Here is a 23687-nt window from a genome sequence, read left to right as displayed (position 1 = left end):
TCATTCGCATCTACTAACGTCATATTCCTTCTCCGAACATACAACGCACAAAAGCAAATAAAACGTATTCAGATTTCATTTTAATCAAATATTACCTAGTATCAAATATATTTCAGGAGCGTGCGGAATTCTGCGAAACATGTTGTTATAGAATCTGTCGGATTGGAATATTAACGAATAAAGCGCTGTACAAAAAATACGAATATCAATATGTAAAATGTAAATCCGAGATCCAATATGAAACATCAAAAATCAGAACTCGGTTATTCAAACAGTTTTGCGACTGCGGAATATTTGAAGCTCGATTCGTGGTATATTAACTTACTGAAACAGTTCAGAAGCTATAGGTTTCAGAAAGCCCAAGAATAATGTAAGACTGTTTCATAAATAGGCCAGTTGACAGGGTCAACAGAAAACTATCAAACTTGTACTCGTAAAAGGTCCTAATTGCTTTTTTTATCCATGGCAATTTTTTGTGAGTCCGTCATCCTAATTGCTTATGCTATGTTACTTTCTTTCATGCATAATAATGCATTTTTACTTATACATCATATTTGGCACTTATTTGATGTTGATGCCAATGAAAATACGACATAGTGACGTCACTATGTCGTTTCTATACAAAAAAATGTTTTTGACATTTCATAAGGAGTAGCTGAGTTGACTGGTAGGCAACTAACCTATTAAACTAGACTGTATTGATACACCTTTGTCTACCCCTTCAGAGAACAAGCATGACGTGATAAAAAAAACTACAACCATATGAAAAAATAAATAATACACATGTCAGCTTTCGTTCATTTCACGATAGCAGACATTACATAGAATTTGTTACGCAATACATTGTGTAGTTTATGTTTTTATTGTACATTCCCTAGACAATAAGAAGCCAGCTCGTATGTCTACAATTTCACTGTTTTCAACGATATCATATAAAAACCTAGGATTATGTAAAAGAATATAAAAACGTCGGATGAACTTAGGCTCACGCTAAAGTAGGTACCGTATCAGACTCATGACTTTCTTCGTGGGCAAAAAAGACTGGACTACCTGCTGTTGATTTGTACAACATTTAATACATTTCATTTTATTTTTTGGACTAGGAGGTGAAGAAAATTTAAATGCTTCTTCTTGAAACCTTGTAAGGAATATTAAAAAAGTACACGAACAGACTAAAGAAAGCACTACTAACTTTCACAGGCACATTGAATAAAAAGATTTATAAAAAAATCGGAGAAATATACCCTCTAAGCAATATTTATCTTTAACTTATGAATCCAGCCGTAAATCTTATGGATTCTCCACTCCACTATCTACGAAAACAACACACTTGTTTTACGCTATTCTCTACAAAACAGTTCTAAATACTCACTTAACAATCTTGAACATAAGCGAGAAGAGTGCACAGAATATCTCCTGACAGTCTTCGAGTTCGAAGCACATGTTGAAAGACTTGACGTACGCCAGGTTCTCCAGCAGGTAGAAGTAGCGCTTGAACGCCGGGTCTTTGGGGTCTCGGAGACCTTGCAGCTGGTTGATGAGGAACAGGAATATTGTTTTTACCTGGGAAATAGAAATAAATAATTAAAAATGTGCAAGAAGAAATGGGTTCTGCAGTTTGTCGGTTGAAAAAAACTATTGACAATACATTGTTTGTTAAAACTTAGTTTCCAGCTAGATATTTTTTAAATTCATAATGCTTGTCAAAAACTACGGGTAAGGTGGATTTTTAATACGCATCGGAACGATGTTTGTATGTATCTTTCAAACTGAAACTTAAAAAATTATTCTGAGTAACAAAAGAAAATAGTTCTTTGGTCTCTACTTAGTCATGAGGGCTTTCTCTCGTTGGTCTCAAAAAGACATTTAAAAAAATATATTTATTTATTTTGCAAACATACTTATGTTACATAGTAATATGAATGAGCGATTTTCAAAATTCAGCATATTCTAGTCTGCTTTAGTCACATTTATCAACAAAGTAACAACAACAAGAAATATGATCCACACTAAACGCAACTAACGTAATTATTTCGCTTAAACACAAGTCATAGTCCTTAGAAGCTCGTACAAAGTTCAGCGAGAGCCGTACTCGCGACAACCAATTAAACTTGGCAAGTATGGCCGTCACTCCAGCTCAGATTACACAAGTTCACGAGTCCCACGTTTACATCATAAACGTGCAATAAACATCAAGAGCTTTTAATAACTTGGCGAAATTGTGTACTTCTTCATAATGAGATATGAAGTACTTTTAGCCGATGTTTTTCTGAATAAATACTGTCAAGTAAGCCATGTTCTATGGGACAGATATGGTGCATAGCGTGTTGCTAGCGACATCGGGCGACATTGCTCGAGTTCCAAGATATGCTAAGTTCCGCATGTTGCTACGAACATGGTTGTGTGATGTCCCTTATACATCGAGCTTCATTTATTTATTTATTTATTTATTCATCCTTACAACTATTTTTACAGGTTTACCCCAATACAATAACCATAACCCGTTTAGCTTAAATGTCGCCGAATACATATTATCAAGTTGTGGGACATTGGTCCCCTTATTTTGAGCAAACTTTGTTGAAATAAAATCGGAAAGTCTTCGGCAAGTAATGTGCGATACAAATACAACACCGATGGAAGTGTATTGGTAAGTAATACGGGCCGTCAAAATCAATTAAGCTCAATGCGATTTAAAGTGACGTGTCTGGATTGTCTCCTCAGATCGGCGCTTTGGGAATTTCCCTAAACACGTCAATGCGAATGTGTATGTGAGCAAAGCGCAATCGTAATATATGACAAATATGTGCAAATCAATATTATCCCAATGAGCTTACTAATTTGCACCAAATTTATTCAAATGAATACTATAGATGTGTGTGCGTGCGACCAAGTGCTTGTATGTGTCAAATTTTGCTATCCCTAATTTTAAGCTTTATACAACTCATACTACTCGCAGCATTTATAAAAGAATACCCTTTTTGATATAAGCACGCGCTAAACAACTTTGTATCCGTGAATTAAGTCGTTGCTAGGCTAGGAAGGCAAAACACAGAAACCTGAGACGTATTAAGAATCATCCCGTCATCTTCACTCTTCCAAAGTCTCTTATTTTCCTGCTTACTATGCAGCTTGCTGCTATATTCACACACAGAAAGATATTCGGCGCGTCCTATACAATGTCTTTGTCCCCTTACCTGTTCCTGATCTTTGTAAGGAGCTTCAGGGGCATACACCCTGAGCACATCAGCGATGCAGCACGCAATGAGCAGCTGGACATCCCTGGAGGGGTGTGTGAGGAAGAAGTCGTCGGCCAGGTGCAGCGCGAGGGGAATGTACTGCTGGTACATGCCCTCATCTTGACCGAGACCTTGGAGTGTGTGGGCTAGGACCTGCAACAAACAAACAACGTATTAGGGAAAGAAGGTATTGAAAATGTAACGGTTTTTTAAATTACCATTAACAGGATTTGTTATGATAGATTCTATAGAAATTGTCATCCCCTCTGCAACTTTTTATGGAATTATTTATCAAAATATTTTCTAATGTTAACGTTTCAAAAGCCTTTGAAGGAGTTTTTGAAGGGCGTGCAGATTTCATGGACATTGCCCTTGTATAGGGTTTTCTACAGATTATTCAGAATTCCACATCCCACAAAACCCTATCAAACATCATCATCATGTCATCCAATAGGCGACTTTTGCTCAATTAAAGATCTAAAATCAGTAATTTGCAGGTAGCATTAAGAACAGTTAAAAGTACATTCAAGTGGAGGTGGTTTATTTTAGGCTTCAAATCCTTATATTAAATCCTACACCTATATTTCAGCTTTGAGCATAATCTTATATGACTTACGTAGGTTTATTCTGTTATTTATATCACCAAATCTTACATATTCCCAGTGACCTTCCACGCAGTTTAAATAATAAACGAACGATTACAAAGAGTTACGCACCAAAAGAGAAAGTAACTGCCATTTCGGTAGTTCCACGTGTTTAAGTTAAACCCTTTGATTCGGTAACTGTTCATGTGTCAATAAAATATTTACACCTCACAGGTGTTCACAGTTTGAGCTGTAACGACCTACTTTTATGATAGCAAAACTTTTACAGAAAGTAGGGCTAGTTTAACCGCTTACGGGTAAGTTACGGATAATTAAACCGGTAGATAAAGTGACAGCAAATGTATGAAAACAACTGCTCCACCAAATGCGCTAACCGATACTTAACCAGAAGCGATAAGACCGGGGCTAAGTATTGAAGAATAAATACTTGTAAAAAACATTAGGTTTACGAAAACTATTATTACTATTGTGTCAAGATATTTTAAAAGGCTCTTTTAGTTCAAAGGTTTTCGTTAAAACAAATGTTGATCTAGGCTCTTTTTTCATGGTCTTTGTTTTAATCAGAAACTTGTACTACGCATTCCTTCTCAATTCTGAGAAATATGATCAAGAAAATACACAGTATTTTTACAAGACAACGTCTCTCGTCTTACATAAAATGTCAGACACGCTTTAATCCAACCCTACAGGGAAACAGTGACGTAATCATATTTAGATAACGACTAGGGATGCAAACGATGTATCGATGTTGAAACTGCAAATTTATCGAAAGAATGGTAAGTGGTGTTCATAAACTTATGAAAGTTAGCCCCTTTACATGTCAATAAGAAAAGGGGAAGGACCTTTTATTATTGAACGGGTATGTAGAAGTTAAAACATCGATCCTACTAATGGTATAAATGTGATTTTTTTGGGAAAAAAAAAGATGTATGTAGGTATGTTTGTTATTATTTTATGATGATAAATAGATTTTGATGAAATTGAGCGTTTATTCTGGATTTACACACAGGATTACTTTTTAACCCGGGAAATCTTTCTACTCGGACGATGTCGCTTGCAGAAACTAGTGTTTTAATAATTCGATGTATCGATACGTGGCATTTTTCATCCCTAATAACAACGATGTTCGCGAGTACATACATATTTATTGAGCGTCACATTTTGCCGTGTAATCACACCGGCGATGTAGGCCAGGTGTCAACTAGACAATACAAGTATTTATCGTCTCTGTAGATTAAACCTAGAGTGCGCTGTGACCTAATAACGTAATGTGGGCGAATTGGGTAAACTATATCAACACGTTCATTGTACCGAGAAAATGATATACTGTGTAATTTGGTGCGTGTCAACCATGCTCGTACTTATATTATAAATGCGAAAGTCTGCCTGTCTATCTTTATGTCTGTTACGCTTTCATGGCTTGACTGATTTAAGTGCAATTTAGCATGGAGATAATTGAAGAACCCAGGATCAGACATAGGCTATGTTAATACTTTCCTCTCAAAAAATCTGCCGAAATCCCATCCCCCTATCTGACGAAATAGGGGATGAAACTTTGAATGCGCGTGAAGCAGTGGAACTCCAGTTGTGAATAATTCAACCACCATATAATCCATATCCATACGAATATTTCACCCATTCTCTCTTATTGGACGCAAGCGAAGTTGCGCGGGTCAGCTAGTAATATGATAAAATAAGGGCTGAAATATTGTATGTAAACAGAGCCAGAGGTTAAGTAGTGGTGAATACAAACAAAACACAAAGTTATTACTACTTGTATAGTTAGTTATTTGTACCGAATGATAGATAGATCGATCGGACTTCGGGTCAAGAGTATGATAGGTAAATGTTTACAAAAAGTCCTTTGCGTAGAGCACGTCAAACTTACGAGTTCATTGACCGCTGTTGTTGTCACCTGTCAGAAACTTTAGTTACGTCTGTGGATATAACAGAGTATATAAGCGTAGCGAACTGTTGTTATGGGTAAAACTACATACATACATCACGCTTGTTATATCCAAAAGTGTAAGCAAAGGTTTGTGAAATACACGTTTCGTTATTCACAATATCAGTCCTATGTAAGTTGAGCCGTTTGCCAAACTCAGGGCTAATATAGCGAAATATAAGGTTGTAAATAAGAAAAGACCTGATGATCAACAGCCGTATATAAGCGTCCAGGCCACAAAGGCAGTCAAAACTTATGACTTTTCTATGTCAATCATTGTTTGTGGGCTAATTTTGTTTAAGAAATGAAGAATTAATAATATAATGGAACAAAAGTTGAAAATCAATGATTATTCACCGGTTCTAAACAGCAGCATGGTTTGTCACCGGTTTGTCAACATATGTTTTAGAAACTCCATTTTCTAGCGTACAGTAATGTTATAACAATGTACACGAATGTGTACATTTTATTGTGACTATCACGGAGCGGAACTAATTATCTCACACTATATTTAGTACAACAATAAAATACTGGCTATCATAACTTGCAGTAGAAAATTAAAATCATCATAAAATAGACATATTCTAGGATGTTGCGACGAAATTAAATTTATTCAGTAGCATATGTACTGGGAAGATTTGCAAAAGTATGTAATAACTCTCCAATTCTCCGTGTTTGTATTTTCGTTCCTACAACAGGATAAATATTTAGTTTCCTGACTCATTCTCGTAAATAGCTTGAAGTCTTTTAACTTGTCTGCTCAAGGAACTATTTAACTATGCAAAGTTAGCAGTTTTTTGTAAAGAAGGCATATTTCCCTAGTATAGCATGGATTAAATAAATAATCTTTGAATCTTAAAACCCTAAAAAACCAATATAATTATAAGATAAAATTAAACACAATTGTATACAGGCTTTAATAGGTGAAGAATATAAAAACTCACCCAAAAACCAAGAAGACGCCACGGTTAATTATTTATTAAAGGAAAATATGCATATCACATACTGTCAAGTACAAACATACAACATTTAGGTGCAATTCCCAGTCATCTCAAAACAAAACGTAACCGGTTGCACACACTTACGAAAGGCTAACAGCATAACCAACTTGATGTACAACTACAACCTTTATGCCAAGGTGAAAAGGATCTTATTTCCATACATTAATTTACCCTTAAGTACAAAGGCAATTTTAATTAAACTTATATCCCGGTAACATGCATTCTCATTACATTAACGGACGCATTTCCTTTAGTAAAAAGATGGCGAAGAGAACAGCAAATTGCTGGTAAATTGAATGAATTGCCGCTGCAGGGGTCTACACAGTCTACAGACAAATGAACAAACTACGGGTATTTATAGAACCTTGCCGTAGACGTTTTACTTGCGATGTTACAAGACCTGTGTTTATTTTATCAATAGTCAAATGGCATACAAATATTTGCATTTCATACATGACTTTCGACTTCAAAAGACAATCTAAAGAAGACTGAATCTTCCGAAGTCTTCGTGGTCAGCGCAGCAAAGTCATCAAAAAAATCTTAGTGAGATTTCTGGTGTGGGAGAGATGTCTATGGTCTGACAACTTAGTTGAAAGCCTGCATGCACGATTTATATTGATTACAATTAATAATTATGTCCATTTTGAAAATAAAGTAGCTGTAACAAACTAACGACTGTCAGCCGCTTAGGCTTGTAAATGACTGTTATCCTGAATGTTGTATACCTTAGCCACCTTGCATACAAGACTCTCTGCTAAATTATTGCAATAAAAAACTTTTTTTCCAAAGATAAAAAAAACAATTGAACAGCAAGTCAAACAAAAACATAATGTTATCCAAACAGACAACCATTCCTATTTATAGTTGACAATCGTTTTCTAAGCAGTAGATAATTTGCGTATGTGTTAACGGCTATGCATCGATCGAATTACCGCACGGCGTAGTAGACACTCTCTAATGAATGCGAACTACTTGAGGCAGGGATATGAACTAGTTAACTTTAATACCGAATGCTAGCTTACCGTGCTAATATCTAAGTTCACTCGTTTAGCTTAGTTATTTAGCTAACTAGATTTGCAGGAACATTATGTTAGATTAAGTTTGCATCATAGCTTAGCATATCTAGCATAGCTAGATAGCGTTTTGAATAAACTTTTAGGTCAATTGTTCAATTCAATTTGCGTTTGTATCTGTACTAATATTTTTCCTAACACTACTTTCGCGTAAAGAATTGTACGCAAATAGAAATCTATCGTATTCCTAATAACTTAAGCTATTTATCTATCGTTAGTGGTCAACCTAGCTTGCAGCAACCGAGTAGCTTATGTCAAACCGCCCGAAAGGCCTTTAAGCTATGTTGTACAAAAAGCAATATGTTGACAAGATATCTTCGAAATCGTATCCAACCTCATTAGGGTCTACGAACACATTGAATGAGTTAAAATCATTGAATTCACCATTCATATAGCTTATTTCCAAATACTTAGGGGTCGGGTAGAATTCCAACCAAACACCTACACACATAGCTGTGGAAAATTCTACCTTCAATATTACAATAATCTAACCTTTGCACCGGTATGATGGTATCCGTAAATACACCTTGATTGGTAAACGTGGCTCAGACCACAAATCGCGGTCGCCATGGCAACGCAACGAAAGTGGTTACGAGCCTGATAACTTGTTTAACATCAGGTCACTTGTAGGGTTATAGGTTACGTGGCGATAAAACGACTATTTCGAATCTTACCTGTTTAGCTGGTAATCCTAGGCATAAGGGAATCTAGAGTTTTAATTGGTGAAAAGGGTTCCTTTTTTTAACCTCATAACTGTCCCACTGCTGGACAAAGGTTTCCTTCTGAATGTGGGAGGAGTTAGGCCTTGATTTCACCACGCTAGCCAAGTGCGTGTTGGAGACTTAGCATACCGTCAATCAATGTATAAAAAAATGTTAGGCATGCAAGAGGGAAGAGCGATTATGATATGCAATTGTAGATAATATATAGCATGTCACGGGTATGGGGTACACGAGCATAGCATTGACATAAGGACAATTCTGACGTAATCTCCGGAAATTTTCAGTCTAAGATGCCGTTCTGCTTTTTGGTAATAAAGTTGGTTTTCGTTCTATGTAGGCAGGATACAAATAGACTTAATTTTATTGGGGAAGTTTGGGCCATAGAAAAAATTAAAATCTACGTACGTCTCAGGTCTAAGTTTGTTGAGGTGGTATAAGTCAGCTATTATGAGCTAGCTATCATAGTGTTTCTATAGATTCTCATAACACTAACTACTTTCCTTGAAATTCAATAAATGTAGTTAGTAGGAAAGGTATAAAGGAACGTCCCTAGTAGTTTTCTTCAATTCTAAGAATAAAGTACCTTATTGCATTTCCTTATAAGTTTATGCACCAACGATAATAACTATAAATTAGATATTGATTTGTAGCGTCTTCGCCAGGTTCCTACACTATACCTGACCATAAGGCCATAATTTTATAATTTACTAGCTGACCCGCGCATCTTCGCTTGCGTCACATAAGAGAGAATGGGTCAAAATGTTCCCCGTTTTTGTAACATTTTTCGTTGCTACTCCGCTTCTATTGGTCGTAGCGTGATGAAATATAGCCTATAGCCTTCCTCGATAAATGGACTATCTAACACTGAAATAATTTTTCAAATCGGACCAGTAGTTCCTGAGATTAGCGCGTTCAAACAAACAAACAAACTCTTCAGCTTTATAATATTAGTATAGATGACCACGTCTATATCACTATAATTTATATCGTAATTAGAGGAAACTAATAAAATAATAAAGTACTAATCAAATAATCCTTGAATTCATTTAGTTTTGAACACTAAACAATTTTAATTGAATATCAAGAACTAACAATATAGAGTAGATTATGATCAATATCTCTTCTGAACAGCTGCAAATGCCAATACTTATAAGAGAGAACACCTTTCTTAGTAAAAAATATTTGGATGATTCAAAAGTAAAAGTAAATTTGTTTCACAATATTCAGTAAGAGTATCCTTGCATAAATTAAATAAATCATAACAGTAGCTTATAAACCAGTCATAAGTGTTGATCAATTCATAATGCGTTTCTTTTCACGCAGTAAGACCGTGCAAAATAAGGATGGACAATATACGCTTACGCAACGGCAATTGATAGAATCCTTGAAGGGTTAGTGCACTAATTCCGAACGTGCAATGAAACGTTCGATCCCCGCCCAGAGGAACATTTTGTATGGCAGATATCTGATTTATTACTCTGCATCGTTTTGAATACCGACCTACTGGAGTACCTATTTGCTTAGAAGAAGATGAAGCAAATTGATCGTAGTTTCGTGTTATTTTCTTTGAATAATTATCTTACTGTAGGGTATGGGTTTCCCGTGATGAAAGAGAGAAGTTAGGCCTTAGACTACCACGCTGGCCAAGTAAGGGTTGGAAACTGACAATTTAATCATTAGAATAAACAGAATAGAGTCACATTGATTATCTTTTCCACTACTGCATAATATAACTATGTATACTCGTATACATAAAATTGCAGTGAAAACCGTTTTGCATTTATTAAATCACGTGACTAGGCCGATTGAACGACTTCGTAAAATTATTTGAAAGATCCGAAACAGACGCCATTTTATCAGTTTTAACTAGAATTTGAAAACAATTACGTCACTTATTGCACAACATAGCAAATATCGAAATTATGATGAAATACATCACTTACGTATGGTGTACCGAGAGCAAAAATTATAAATATACACATACATAACATCACCCTTGTTATACCCGAAGGTGTAAACAGAGGTGCATGCATCACACTCTCGTTTCGTCATTAACAATGTTAGTCACATGTAATAGCGTACGAACTTATGGCAATCTATGGCCTAGGCAAATTATAAATTCATTTTATAGAATAATATGTTTTGGCATTTAGCCTGCAGATAACGTGAAACAAAATTTTGCGAGTAACTGATCGATGCACTAGTTTCTTCCCGGGGTAATACATAAAATAGGTCAGGCAAGTAGCGGTCACGGTACTACGTAACAGGTGATATTATTATTAAAGCCTGAAGCTAAGAGCCGCCATGAATTAATTAGTGGTGCCACTCACCCATGGTTGAGTGGGTTGACATTAGATTTTTACAACAGCAAAAATATGGTTTATCATCCATATATTGAACATATAAGAGGAAAACCGAAAATATATTGATAGACTATCCGCGAAAAAACCATACCGTGGTAAAAGTATCCCATGTCCTTATCCAGGCTATAAACTATCTTATGTGTACCAAATTGAGAAAAAACCGCGAAGTAAAAAGTATTTTATGCATCAATCCAGAATATAAACTACGTGTGTTTGCTTAAAAATCCGTTTAGTAGTTTTTTCGCGAAAGAGTAACAAACAGCCATCAATTTTTAACAAACTTTCGCATAATATTTAAGTAGGAATAAGGTTTGTGTTAAAGGTGGCGTGAACTTGAAAGGGGTCGACAGAGTTGACGGCTGATAGAGATGAGTGGAAGAAAGCGTGTGCCGACCCCACTCAGCGTGGGATAAGGACAAGGGAATGACGAAATTGTACCGAATTAAATGACATGAATGACACGAGGATTCAATTATAAAATATTTAGAAGTACTTGGATCATCTTTAAAAATGACAAATTTGTAGGTGAACAGGATTACTTGGCCAAAATAAGGAGTCACATATTATTATACGGCAGCCAACTTTTGAAATATAACATACAGATAGCTTCTTTCTTCAAAATACTTCTACGTAACACGTGGAAAGAAATAAGCCTTTTATTAACAAGCCAGAGGACTTAATTCAATTTATACGAAACTAGGTTACGGTGAAATAGTCGCTAGATTTTCGTGATCGTCTTTTTAGGCAAAACGGATTGATATAGCATGCAAAAAGTTTAAAATTATTTTACAAATGGGGATAATTGTCATGAAGATCTTTTCATACATCTCCCACATACATACACGTCATACATGTTCGTCAGGCGTCACCCTCATAGGAATAACACGTGTTAACAAGTATATATGAACTGCCGAGTGGCAAGTGTTACACAATAAAAAAATAACTAGGTCGGCACTTTATAAAAATATATTATGAATTCATTCTGCATGCCTACAGTTATTCTTTAACAGATTAAAAATATAAACTTGTTTATTTTGGCACTTTACGAGGAACCATGTTTATTTTTAGTTTGGTCTTTTATGCTATTTTAGTTCCCTTTTAACAATGAGTGAGGCCGTATTGTGCGCGGCGAGAAAGAAAATCTTTTTGGGGACACGAAAAAGTTTGTTATATTTTTTTATTACCACCTGAAATAATAATATCAGATGAGAAAATCCGGAGGAAGACATTTGGGCTTGGGCTCAATTATTATGATTGACTTCAAAAGAAAAAGTAATATTATATTTTTCACAACCATTAAAGCCCACAGCAATGTGGAACTACTGCAAATCCTACAAAATTTTTACTAAACGAAAACTACTTTATACATCTTCTCGTTATAATCAAATCATAGCCAGTACTAGTCTACTCATAGCCTTCAAACCACACACGAAGTTTTCCTACAATCAAGTATAAATAAAACGCTCAGTACAAATCCGACATGTGCCTCCGTCCACCACCTGTGCCGGACTGGTAACTCAGTAAATGTCAAGTGTACAAATAATACACGAACCATCTGTATCGCCAGGTGCACGCCACCATCCGGACGTCTTGATTTTAGAAGGCTATCGAGCGGAACTGAAACTCTTCTTTTTGTGCACGAGATTTTGTAAAGATTTCGCCGCTCTTAGGATTTGTCGTGTGTTTGCTGTATACGAACATTATAAAAAAAATATAGAAATTATTTGGAGCATTCTAACGTGTTCCACAATTTATTCAACAGTCAAAATATGTAGTTTGGTTCATGACTATGTCTTCTCATATTATGTATTAGAAATGCTGCTACCGGCCAAGGAAAAGAAATCCTTCAGTAATAGAAAGATACATAATCTGCAATAAGTATGTATTAGGCTAATTTGTTTTTGAAGTAAAATGCTAGTTGTTTTTTAGATAAAAGGCTAATTTATTTGTCAACGTTTTTTTAAGATAGGGTTACAAAGATTTTGACATCTTCCTTTGGTTGACTTTTCCATCCAAGCTGCACTCAACTGGCGCAGTAGCGTTGCTTTATAATCATCAAATAACACGAAAATGTGCGTGTTCATGTTAATTCCCGTATTTTCTTTTATAAGTAAAATATATTACGAAAGTTTAAAAAATATGGAACTTATACAAAGTCACCATTACCTGTAGACTCTAGAATTTATTTTTTAGGGGGCCGAAAGTGCAACTAGCTTCCAGCGACAATTAAAGCAACTTAAACAATAGCTATCCCATAAAAAATATACACTTTATAGTTTATTATGATAGTACATACCTAAATAAAGTCTTTTAATCGTAAACTTTTTCGCTTTAAAATAATGTCACATAATATTAAACATCAGATAAGGTGAAATTACTATAAAAACTCGATTGAAACACGCACCAACACCTTGCGAGTGATAAAACACCTGTACATTATACTCGATCGAACATTACATTTTTAATTGGCAGTTTAATTATGTAGCTGTAATAATGACCTATTTCATTTGGCTTCTTATCAGATAGGTATGTGTATTCGTATTATTTATAGCATCTATTTTTATATTCTATTAATAAGTTTGTTTAAATATAATGCGTAGTTATCGAGAAATGTATAAAGTGAATTTACTCGGTACTACTAGTATAAAGCAGTCGCTTTCCGTGTCTGTCTCTATGTCTGTATGTATGTATGCTTCTATCTTTAAAACTACGCAACCGATTTTGATGTTGTTTTGTTTAATAGACAGGGTGGTTCAAAAGTGGGTGTAAAAGTTGTTAAGTTTACTTTGTAAAATAAATGTTTAACTGAGCTAAGCCGGGGCGGGCCCCTAGTATTAGGTAAAGTTATCCCGTGGTTACCGCAGAATCTCTGCGACAAACTTCAACGATATTATTGGCTGTGATTATTATATTTCTCTAGGAGATATTTGTGGGATTAACGACAAAATGCCAGAGGAAACTGCTACTAAACTACTTGTTAAATTCTCTAACCTAGTAAAGTCGTTTCCAATAATTTTATTCCGGGCGGGCTATTTAGTTTTGTAGATAGATAATTTGTATTGATAAATAATGATGTACGATGGAAATTCGGCCGTACCGATTATGCAGGTAAAAGATATACGAAATCGATATCAAAAACAAGGCTTTAAGAACCTTTAGATTCCCAAAATACTTTTAAAACTCATAATCATCTATTCTTCACCTAATTTTCATTCCCATAAAAAATCATAGCACTTGAAATTACGTCTCTTTCTGGGGTAAGAGTTTCTTCACGTTAAATATGCATTCTAAACCACGATGTTCACCATAAATGTTTAGAAAACTGTTTGTAAACCGCAAAAAGCATGAGAAAGGGTCATCAAAGTTCCGCGGTCATGACTCATGGGTATGTAGCTTTCTTACTTGAAACAGTATTACCATAGAATAAAGCTGTCGAGACACAGCCTATATACTTTGGACTATCTATATATTTAGCCGACTCTTATCCACTGTTGACTAAACTCAGTAAGCTATTTTTTACTAATCCTGCCCTTGTCTTTTCCATTGCACTCCTTTACATTTCACGGTGTCCTTGGACTGTAATATCTAGAATCAGTGTCTTAATTATGAGACTTTATTTTGTTTTAAAACATTCAATTTCTGTATTTTGGGGACTTGCTGGACCAATAATGTACGTTAAGCACAATCAGACCCGAGACAACTAGGTACTTGCAAATCACAAGATATTTGTTTAGTATGAAAATCGACTACATGACATCCAGATGCAGTAACAAACGTCTTAAGACTGTGTAATAGTTGACAAATATCGTGCTAACTTAAATCCAATAACATCCAATAACCATATAAGCTTTCGTAAACCACCTATACAAGCACTAGCTATATAGTACGCCTGTACCAGAGTCCTATATACCTAGTATCACCTATATACTTATAAAACATAACAGATGTAGTTTTATCTTTCGCAGCAGTACTTAGTGGTATTGTGAGCTGGGCACAGATGTGTGAATACGTGGTACCCTTCCGGTCGACTCTATTGTGTGATAAAACTTACGTTCCAGTTCAAATACATGTACTTTCAAGTTGTATGATAAATGTTTCATCTTACTTATATTATAAACTAGCTGACCCGCGCAACTTCGCTTGCGTCATATAAGAGAGAATTTCCCCGTTTTCGTAACATTGTTTACTGGTACTCTGCTCCTATTGGTCGTAGCGTGATAGTGTATAGCCTATAGCTTTCCTCGATAAATGGCCTATCTAACATTGAATGAATTTTTCAAATCGGAACCGTAGTTCCTGAGATTAGCGCGTTCAAACAAACAAACAAACTCTTCCGCTTTATAATATTAGTTTATATAAATGCGAAAGTTTGTGAGTATGTATGTGTTTTTATGGATGTTTGTTAATCAATCCCGAAACAGTTACTGAAAAGATTCTGATGAAATATGGTACACAGATAGTTGATAACCTGGACTAACACGTAAGGTACTTTTTACCCCAAGTAAGAAAACGAGAGGCGTCACAGGCAGAAGTCAGTGTCTTATAACTTTGAAGTAATATGAAACACGTTAGGAAAATAATATGAATTGTTTGAGGAAAATCAAATACAATTAAATATTTAAGTATTTTTATGTTATTGTTAAGCAAAGTAGGTAGTTAAGCAAGTAGTGGTTTTGTGGCATGTTCAGATAAGGTACTTAACACTTCATCCATCCAAATAACTTGTCATGTAATTGCAATACACAATCATATAATGTATGTACGTTTTTCTTTTAATTAATTTTTGCAAGGGCTTTGGAGAAGGACCAGTTAATTTATATCAAGTATAACTATACTTTATAACGATGACACGAATCACAAGCTTAATACTGCAAGTAAAAGTAGTAGTAGACTTCTCCAATAACTTTAGAGAAAAATTAAATATAATTTTGTACCTATAATCACCAACCCGCACATGTCCAGCGCGGCATTTAAAGCCTAACACCTAACACAATTCGGGAGAAATTTGCCCAGCAGTGGGACAGTACTACAAATAATTGTACTAACAAAATAAAACATCCTTATCAAACGGAACCTTTTAACGACAAAGCGAGCTTGCAAGTTGACAACGTGAGCAACACCTGTCCATACCACTGTACATTCTGAACAACACTTGACATTCGATAGTCACGTCAACTGAGTCGTTCAGTTTACTTCAGTTGTGACGCAACATCGACTTACCCCCGGTTTCTGAGGTACATTTAGCGGTAGTTTATCTATTCAATAGCGTTTAAGCAGTAATATAAATTAATAAATATGACAGTTTGAATAGACAAACTACCGCTAATTGAGCCTCAGAAGCCGACCATTAATGAGTTAAACACATATTTGTACTAACACACAATATCCTTATCAAACGGAACTTTTAAACGACAAAGCGAGCTTGCAAGTTGACAACGTGAGCAACACCTGTCCGTAGCACTGTACATTCTGAACAACACTTTACATTCGATAGTCGCGTCAACTTATTGAGTCGTTCAGTTCACTTCAGTTATGACGCAACATCGATTCAGTCACAATAGAACACCGATAACTACCGTGTACTACTTTGATAGTTCTTTCTGTATATAATACGAGCTTTTTGTGTTAGAACTACGGAAGCTCTAACTGTTCGTAGCTGTAAAACACTCAATGTAGACGGTCAAAGTAAATGACATATTATCTGCATCAAGCTTTATGAAGAGGTACATGAGTTCTATTTAGAGCATAAAAATGGAAGACGAATATTACAAATTAAACGATACGTGGAATAACGGTGAGAAAAGAATCAAATTCTGAGTATAGACTCTTTTGACAGCTAGCAGCCACCTACTGCACATCTGGGTCTACAAAGGCATCATAAAAACTTCTAAGCCTCTTATGCATAAACAACCTATAAACCTATTTTAGTTATGACACTACTATAATATGTTTTCTCTTTTTTATTTCGCAAAGGAGTGAAAGAAACAAAACATTTTATAAGCCTTTCATAACTTCATGTTTTTATGAATAAGAGGGTAAGTCTCACTCTTATACGCTTCAAAGCATCTAAATTTCCAACCTAAAATCTAGGCTGCATTGCTTATACGAAGCTGAAGCACTTACAATCGCATACACTACCGCTATAGCCACCGATAACCAAAATAACCAAATTACATCAATTTTCTAGGCCAACAGAGGTCGTGACCTCCCAAACCTTCCGTCATTGTCTGTGCCATCGTTAGATAAGATATCTCTCCCTAATGTACAGGCCTACGGCCGCCTAAGCCAGCCTTGTTTTGAGCCTAGGCATTATTTATTAAAACCGAAACACCAGCTTTACGCCGTACAACGCCCCTGGGAAAAATCTATAAAACTAGGGCAAGTTTCGCCAGTTTTTTATTTCCATATCCATCGCAACATGTTTATTAAAAATAAAGCTATGAAAAACTAGCTTTTACTAGCAAACGGATTTGGCAAACATGAATGGAAATGTTTTAAATATTTGGCGCTGAATATTGGAGATTTCATTATGATATTTATAAATCTTCAAGCCTGTTATACCAGAAGGCGTAGGCTGAGATTAACCCGCAGGTGAAGAGCTATTTCCAAATACCGGAGACATTATTAAATGGAGGGATTACTTAGGTATGAGATACATTCTAATACAAATTAGAAAATACCAATAGCACTTCGGCCAAACCAAACTCAAGACCTATTCAGATCTCGCGTACACTACCGTCTAATAGACCAAAGAGGCAGTTTCATATTAAGACATTTTTCAAGACCAAAGTAAACACCAGCTACTTTTTCTAGCAAAAAACAACAGTTAATAATAGCAAGCGTTGGTTGGCAGTATTAAAATAATGATCCCAGTAATATTTGCTTTCATTCTATATCATTACTACCAACGAACATTACACTATAATCAAATCAATTACGGGACCGCGTGGGAGAGCCATAAACAATCTTTAAAGCATTATTTATACAAGTCTAAACTTTTATGAACGGTAAATATATTAAGATAAGCTCATATCGTTTAGGCACTCATAACCAGTTGCGCTCACGATAAACGATGTGGGTTAAGCAGTCTTTGCCGCGGTCAATCTATAGATGGGTGACCTCAGCAGTATTTGAGCTGAGCGTCTCCGTTCTTCGGGGAGCACGTAAAAATACACGCAAAGATAACAGTAATTAAGCCATGTCAAAGGCCTTTCGGTTGGTATGACCAATTTCGACACTAGTCCAACAAATTAGGAGCCTTGAATGCAAAGTTCGCGGTTGTCGGAGATATATCTACAGTCTATACTATACAAAAATCTAAACTATGAACATCAATGGCCAGTTTATACAGATTTTTTTTCTTTTGTAATTTAATTGATTTTGGGAATAGAATTGTCAATTTAATCTTGATAAATCGTTCATTGGTCAAACACTATGGGTTGACCTCAAAGCAAGGGATAAAATAAAATAAATAAAAATCGTTTAGCCCGTATTATATTTATGAAAGCGTCCGAAAGGCATATCTACGTGACGAAGGTTTAAAGTGGCACTTTGTAATTCCCTAGATAATGCCCTAAAAGTCTTGTAGATAGAGTGAGAGAGAATCATAGGTTTAATATATCAAAAGGACAGGGCAAAGCTCTTTAAATTCGTCTCGGTGAACGCCGTGATAAATGTACGTGAAAGCTTACGTGATATAACGTTGAGATAAAAGGAAGAAACCTTACAAGCACATCACATTATAGAAATACATAGCAGTTGCGTTCACTGGTTAAACGATCTCTGGGTTAAGCAAACCCTGGCGCGGTCATACGATAGATGGGTGACCGCATTCTTCGGAGGGCACGTAAAAAGTCGGTCCCGGTTGTTGTCGATTAAGATAACAGTCGTTAAGTAATGTCGAAGGCCTTCGGGCGGCTTGAACAACTTTGACACTAGGGTGACCACTAACCATACGATTCTTAGTAGATTATGACAAGGTTTTTGTTAACAAAGGATTAGTTGAACCCAATTACATCCCATTGCTGGGCAAGGGCCTTCTGCAAAAGAAGGGTAAGGCTTTGAGTCCACCACGCTGGCCAACTGCGAGTTGGGGACTGCATGCCTTGAAGTATTAAATAGATTTAAGGCATGCAAGGTTGCATCACAAAGTTTCCTTCATCGTTAAAACAAGTGATAATTATTTCTAATACACAAAACTTTATAGTAATACGTTATAATAACGTATTTGTTATCAAAGGATTACTAGACCACATAGTGTGCGAATGTAAGAATGCGCGTATCATTACAATTTGACGAAATATGATTCATACATCAAGCCCATAATACGTAATACCTAAAAAAATTGTTTGCTTATCAGTATCGGTTCAGCCGTTTAGTCGCAAACTGAAGCGAACGGTGGTTAAAGGAGGTCCTTTACAACTGCTAACTAACGAACAAGCGATTGGAGTATAATTAGCAAGGAGAATCAGTAAAATCAGTACGAGCAATACCGGGCGTATAAGTTAGTATCATAAAAAAATCATGTTTTGTAATACAACTAACATATTTTTTTTTGCCATAAGAAATTAAAGTTAAACATTTGAAAAATTCCGCAAAGTTTATATTCAAATACAAATTGGTAGGTATGTAATAAAAACACGCAGCTTTGACATACTTTGTCATACTCATACATAATGCAGAAAGAGTCACTGACTGATAACTAATCTAAATGCAAGCTTCAGTCGACTCGTCAAAAATAGACACTATATGGATTATTGATCATACTTCATAACTTCATAACCAAACATTATTATTTGCTGCTGAGTATAAGTAACGCAGGCGCTCAAAGCTAGTTGTGGTCAGAAGTCGCTAAACGATCAGTCGGACATTTTATAGATGGGTGACCGCGTAGTAGTATTTGGACTAAGAGTCCACGTTCATCGGAGGGCACAAAAAAAAGTCGGTCTCGGTTCTTGTTGATTAAGATAACACGTAACAGTTGAAACACATGTCGAAGGCCCTTCGGCGGCTTGAAGAACTTTGACAGTAGTTTAAGCAGTAACCATACAATAAATGAGTGGATGGTAATAAATAATATCATGGTAATAATGGGACGAAACGATTGTAGGACGAAATGCTGAACTAGCCGTTGGTTACCAGCCTTTCCAACATTTTCCACACAGGTGTAATTTGTTTTTTACACCTTCAACCTTTGTGTAAGGGTTATGGCTTAAAATAAAAGAAAAAACTCATAAAATTAGAGCATAAAATCATCTAACAATTTTAAAAACACGGGAAGTCTTCCTACACGAAGTTGCAGGCAGAAAGTAATAGTAATTAAAACAAAACAGTGTCACTAATAACTGTTTAAATAAGTGTCAATTGCATTCATTAGTTAATTACATAATTAACTTGATCGTTAACTATTTGTTCTATGTTAAACTGAACAACAAAAAGCGATGATTGATCTTGACATTATTTTTAAAGATTACTTGTTATTATTGTCCTTATGACCAATATTTGTCCAAAGCGGCCAGTGTGTTGAATACTAGCCTTCTGTGCAGGAAATTGTAGTATGTTTCAAAAAGTTACAAATTACAATTTTTAAACTAGTTTAAATTACATTTAATTACAAGTAAAGATGATTGATTACCAATATAATATGTAAAAAGCCCCACACTATCTTGTAGTGAATAACAAGATTATAATGTTTTGGAATATTTGTAATTTGATAATCACTGAAAATTAAATCATACTATCTGACACAAGAGTACAGTATCAGTCTAGTCCTTCACAATTGGTAGTCAGCTACAGTAGCTGTCAGTGACCATTATATGTTTGTTTTTGTAACTTTGCCTATAAAGTGTAAAATTTGACAAATCAATTGGTAAAAGTTTGACATCAAAGAGGATCACAGAACAAAACAAATTAGGAAATCCTGTAATAAATGAATATGAGATATACATTGTAATATAAGTATCTTACCTTTAATCTTCTGACAAGTTCATCTGGACCTAGGTCATCGGTGATAGGCCGGCAGCCTTGCGGGTAAACTATTTCCGCCATGCTGCCAATCTGGAAAAACCATTAAACAGTTATTTAATAATATTTTTTTAAAAAAGAAACTCCTTTACTGTCCTATTTCTGGCCATGAGTATATGCCATATTGACATAGGTACTTAAGTCTACCACACAGATCTAGTGCAGATTGGGAACATAGAAATTATCCAAGTACTGATTAAAGGTATTGATGCACACACAGCAGCTACATTCCTGAGAGTATTGTATTCCTTTTTAACAAGATATTATAAGACTTACTCAAAACTTGCCTTCAATAGGTAATATCAAATACAAAAACCCATTTATAACTTATCTAAGTTATTTTGTTATTATGATATAACATGACCCTGCAAATACAAATCTTAAATAATTAATCAATTTTATCAGCAAATATTTAAAGAAACTAGTTTAAAAATTTTTACATAACAACTTATCGGTACAAGTAGATATCGTTGGTGTTATAATGCTTCCTCATTATTACCTAAATATACTAACGACACAATATCCAAATCACATTGATGACCTAAGGTAAGCAAATTATATATATCTACAGATAAAAGCTTCTAAATATGAAGACAATGCAAAAAGTAGACACTAAATCTACTTTCTAAGGTAACTCTGATCATATTGCATGAAGGATCCACATTTAGTTCATTAGGGCCTGAACTAGAAAATGTTTGGATTGTGACTTGAGTTCATAGTCAGCTATTTACATGCTTTAGGGTCCGGCTCCCCAGACCTCAAGTGGTTATTACTTATAATTTCAATACATATAGCTTGTACTCTACATAAAAAATGAAGACTGTCAAACATACATCTACAACAGGCTATCAAAATACTATGATATTATATGTGGGAATCTTGGCAACAAAATAAGTACCTAGTGACCCTATTCTTGACTTATAACAACTGATTGTGTTTGTAAAGCATTTTCAATCACTCATATCTACTACCCAGATATTGTGGCAGGTGTGGGTCTTATTTTCCTGGATCCTATTTATAAAAATGCTACATAGATGTAGGTTTATATTTTAAACAAGATTTGAACTGGATGTGCAACAAAAATGTGCTTAACAGAATATGTGCATTGTAGTATAACATTAAAGATTATTAGATTGCTTAGAAGATACATAAAAACATTAAACAAACATCTTTTTTTTCCATAGGAGTAGGCAAAGACTAAGGAATAACACTTCCTACGATCTCTACAAACTTCCCACGCTTCATACATATCCACATAGCTTGTCAAACAGGATTACAAGACTTCACTCAGAAATTAACGTTTCGAACAATAGATTATCAATGATAACATCATTGACAGTTTTACAATGCCAATAAATTAATAAGTTGGATCATCTGACTTATAGTCTGATTCTACACAAGTAAAAACTACCTGAGTCCCTAGTCATTTTGACAATGTTTGTCCCATGTAACAGTTACAGTTTATTAGACATATTTCTTTGCCATTTAGGGCCGCCCAAATTGCAGTTGTTAATACTAGATTCAAAACAAACACTAATGTAATCTCCTTTGAGAGCTCAAACATATATTCATATCAAACTATGATGCTGTAAAACAGATTCATATACATACCATATTCTCATATGATAAACAACTGAATACATGAGTAAACAACAAACCTATAACAAGCTTACTTACTCAATACACAAAAGGATTATTATGTGCATAATTTCAACTGAAAAGTAGACCAATCCAATCAAACTGTGAGCTTGTTGACATGAACATTTCAAGGGATTTCAGGGATTTCTAGAAACATCTAGAAGTATTATTCATGAAAACTTAGCCTAACATAATAACTCTATGCTCTGAATAATTTTCAAAAATGCTTGTTTTATGTTTTCTCAAGTAACAAGAATGTTCGTTCTGACATATTGATTGCGTTATTATAAGTTTGTTACGATTATTTCGAGTTCTAAACTCTCGAACTGTATACAAACATCCTAATCTCTCCAGCATTGTCTGTTCTTGACCTAACATAAATCTGGCATGTTATCACGCGAATCTTTATTGATTACGAACGTACACGAAAAATAAAGGACTACGTACTCAAAACAATTAACAAAACAGTGTTTTGAGACCAAAAACATGACATGACTTCCGAAATACATGATATTTATACGATTTCTCACAGAAATATTGTTGCAAACGTGATATTTACCCTATCCTGTTGCTGTGCTCGTGGTATACAACAATCAAATTTACTAGATTATGGCAGACCCACTTTTTACGACCAAGCAAACAACACAACGCTAAGAGGTTAATCCACCTTACTATCATCAAATTATACCAAAATACATCGAATTAACATCTCGATTACACATAAACAGGTAACTAATAAGTATAATGGCTAGAATACGTACAAGAATTCATAGACGTGGGCCTGCGTTCACGTCCCGATGTTTACAAAAACCACCACAATTTAACAACTCAAACAAAGTGTTCACTGTTATAGCATAATCGTTTCATTAAAACGTCACTGGAAAACAATTCATAAGGGTTAATACTTGTCCTATTGATCTAAATACATAGAAAAATCGTTCTAATAATTTTTTTATCAATCTATGTGGACGCCAAACTGCGGGAAAAACTACAGCGAAGTTAGCAACATAATGCTTCGCAATTCAAGGTCGTTCTAGAGTCTATGGTGGAAAAATGTCTATGGTTGCTTATTGCTTATGGT

At 35.1% G+C, this 23687-nt stretch overlaps 1 protein-coding gene across 2 annotated transcripts in view; it reads right to left on the bottom strand.

Moving 5' to 3' along the window:
• pds5 (cohesin associated factor B pds5) overlaps positions 1-23599 on the bottom strand; it is a 41166-nt gene extending 17567 nt beyond the window's left edge. For both annotated transcript variants that reach the window (XM_076129051.1, XM_076129052.1), the window contains exons 1-4: positions 23368-23599; positions 20912-21001; positions 3195-3389; positions 1373-1563 (exon numbers count right to left, since the gene is read on the bottom strand). In XM_076129051.1, the coding sequence (XP_075985166.1) occupies positions 1373-1563; positions 3195-3389; positions 20912-20992 (467 nt within the window). In that variant the 5' untranslated portion in view covers positions 20993-21001; positions 23368-23599. The remainder of the gene's footprint in view (positions 1-1372; positions 1564-3194; positions 3390-20911; positions 21002-23367) is intronic.
• Positions 23600-23687: the final 88 nt, after the last annotated feature.

Source organism: Anticarsia gemmatalis, chromosome 22, assembly GCF_050436995.1.
Source record: "Anticarsia gemmatalis isolate Benzon Research Colony breed Stoneville strain chromosome 22, ilAntGemm2 primary, whole genome shotgun sequence".
In the NCBI taxonomy this organism is placed as follows: Eukaryota; Metazoa; Arthropoda; class Insecta; order Lepidoptera; family Erebidae; genus Anticarsia; species Anticarsia gemmatalis.
This window is presented reverse-complemented; position numbering and strand designations above follow the sequence as displayed.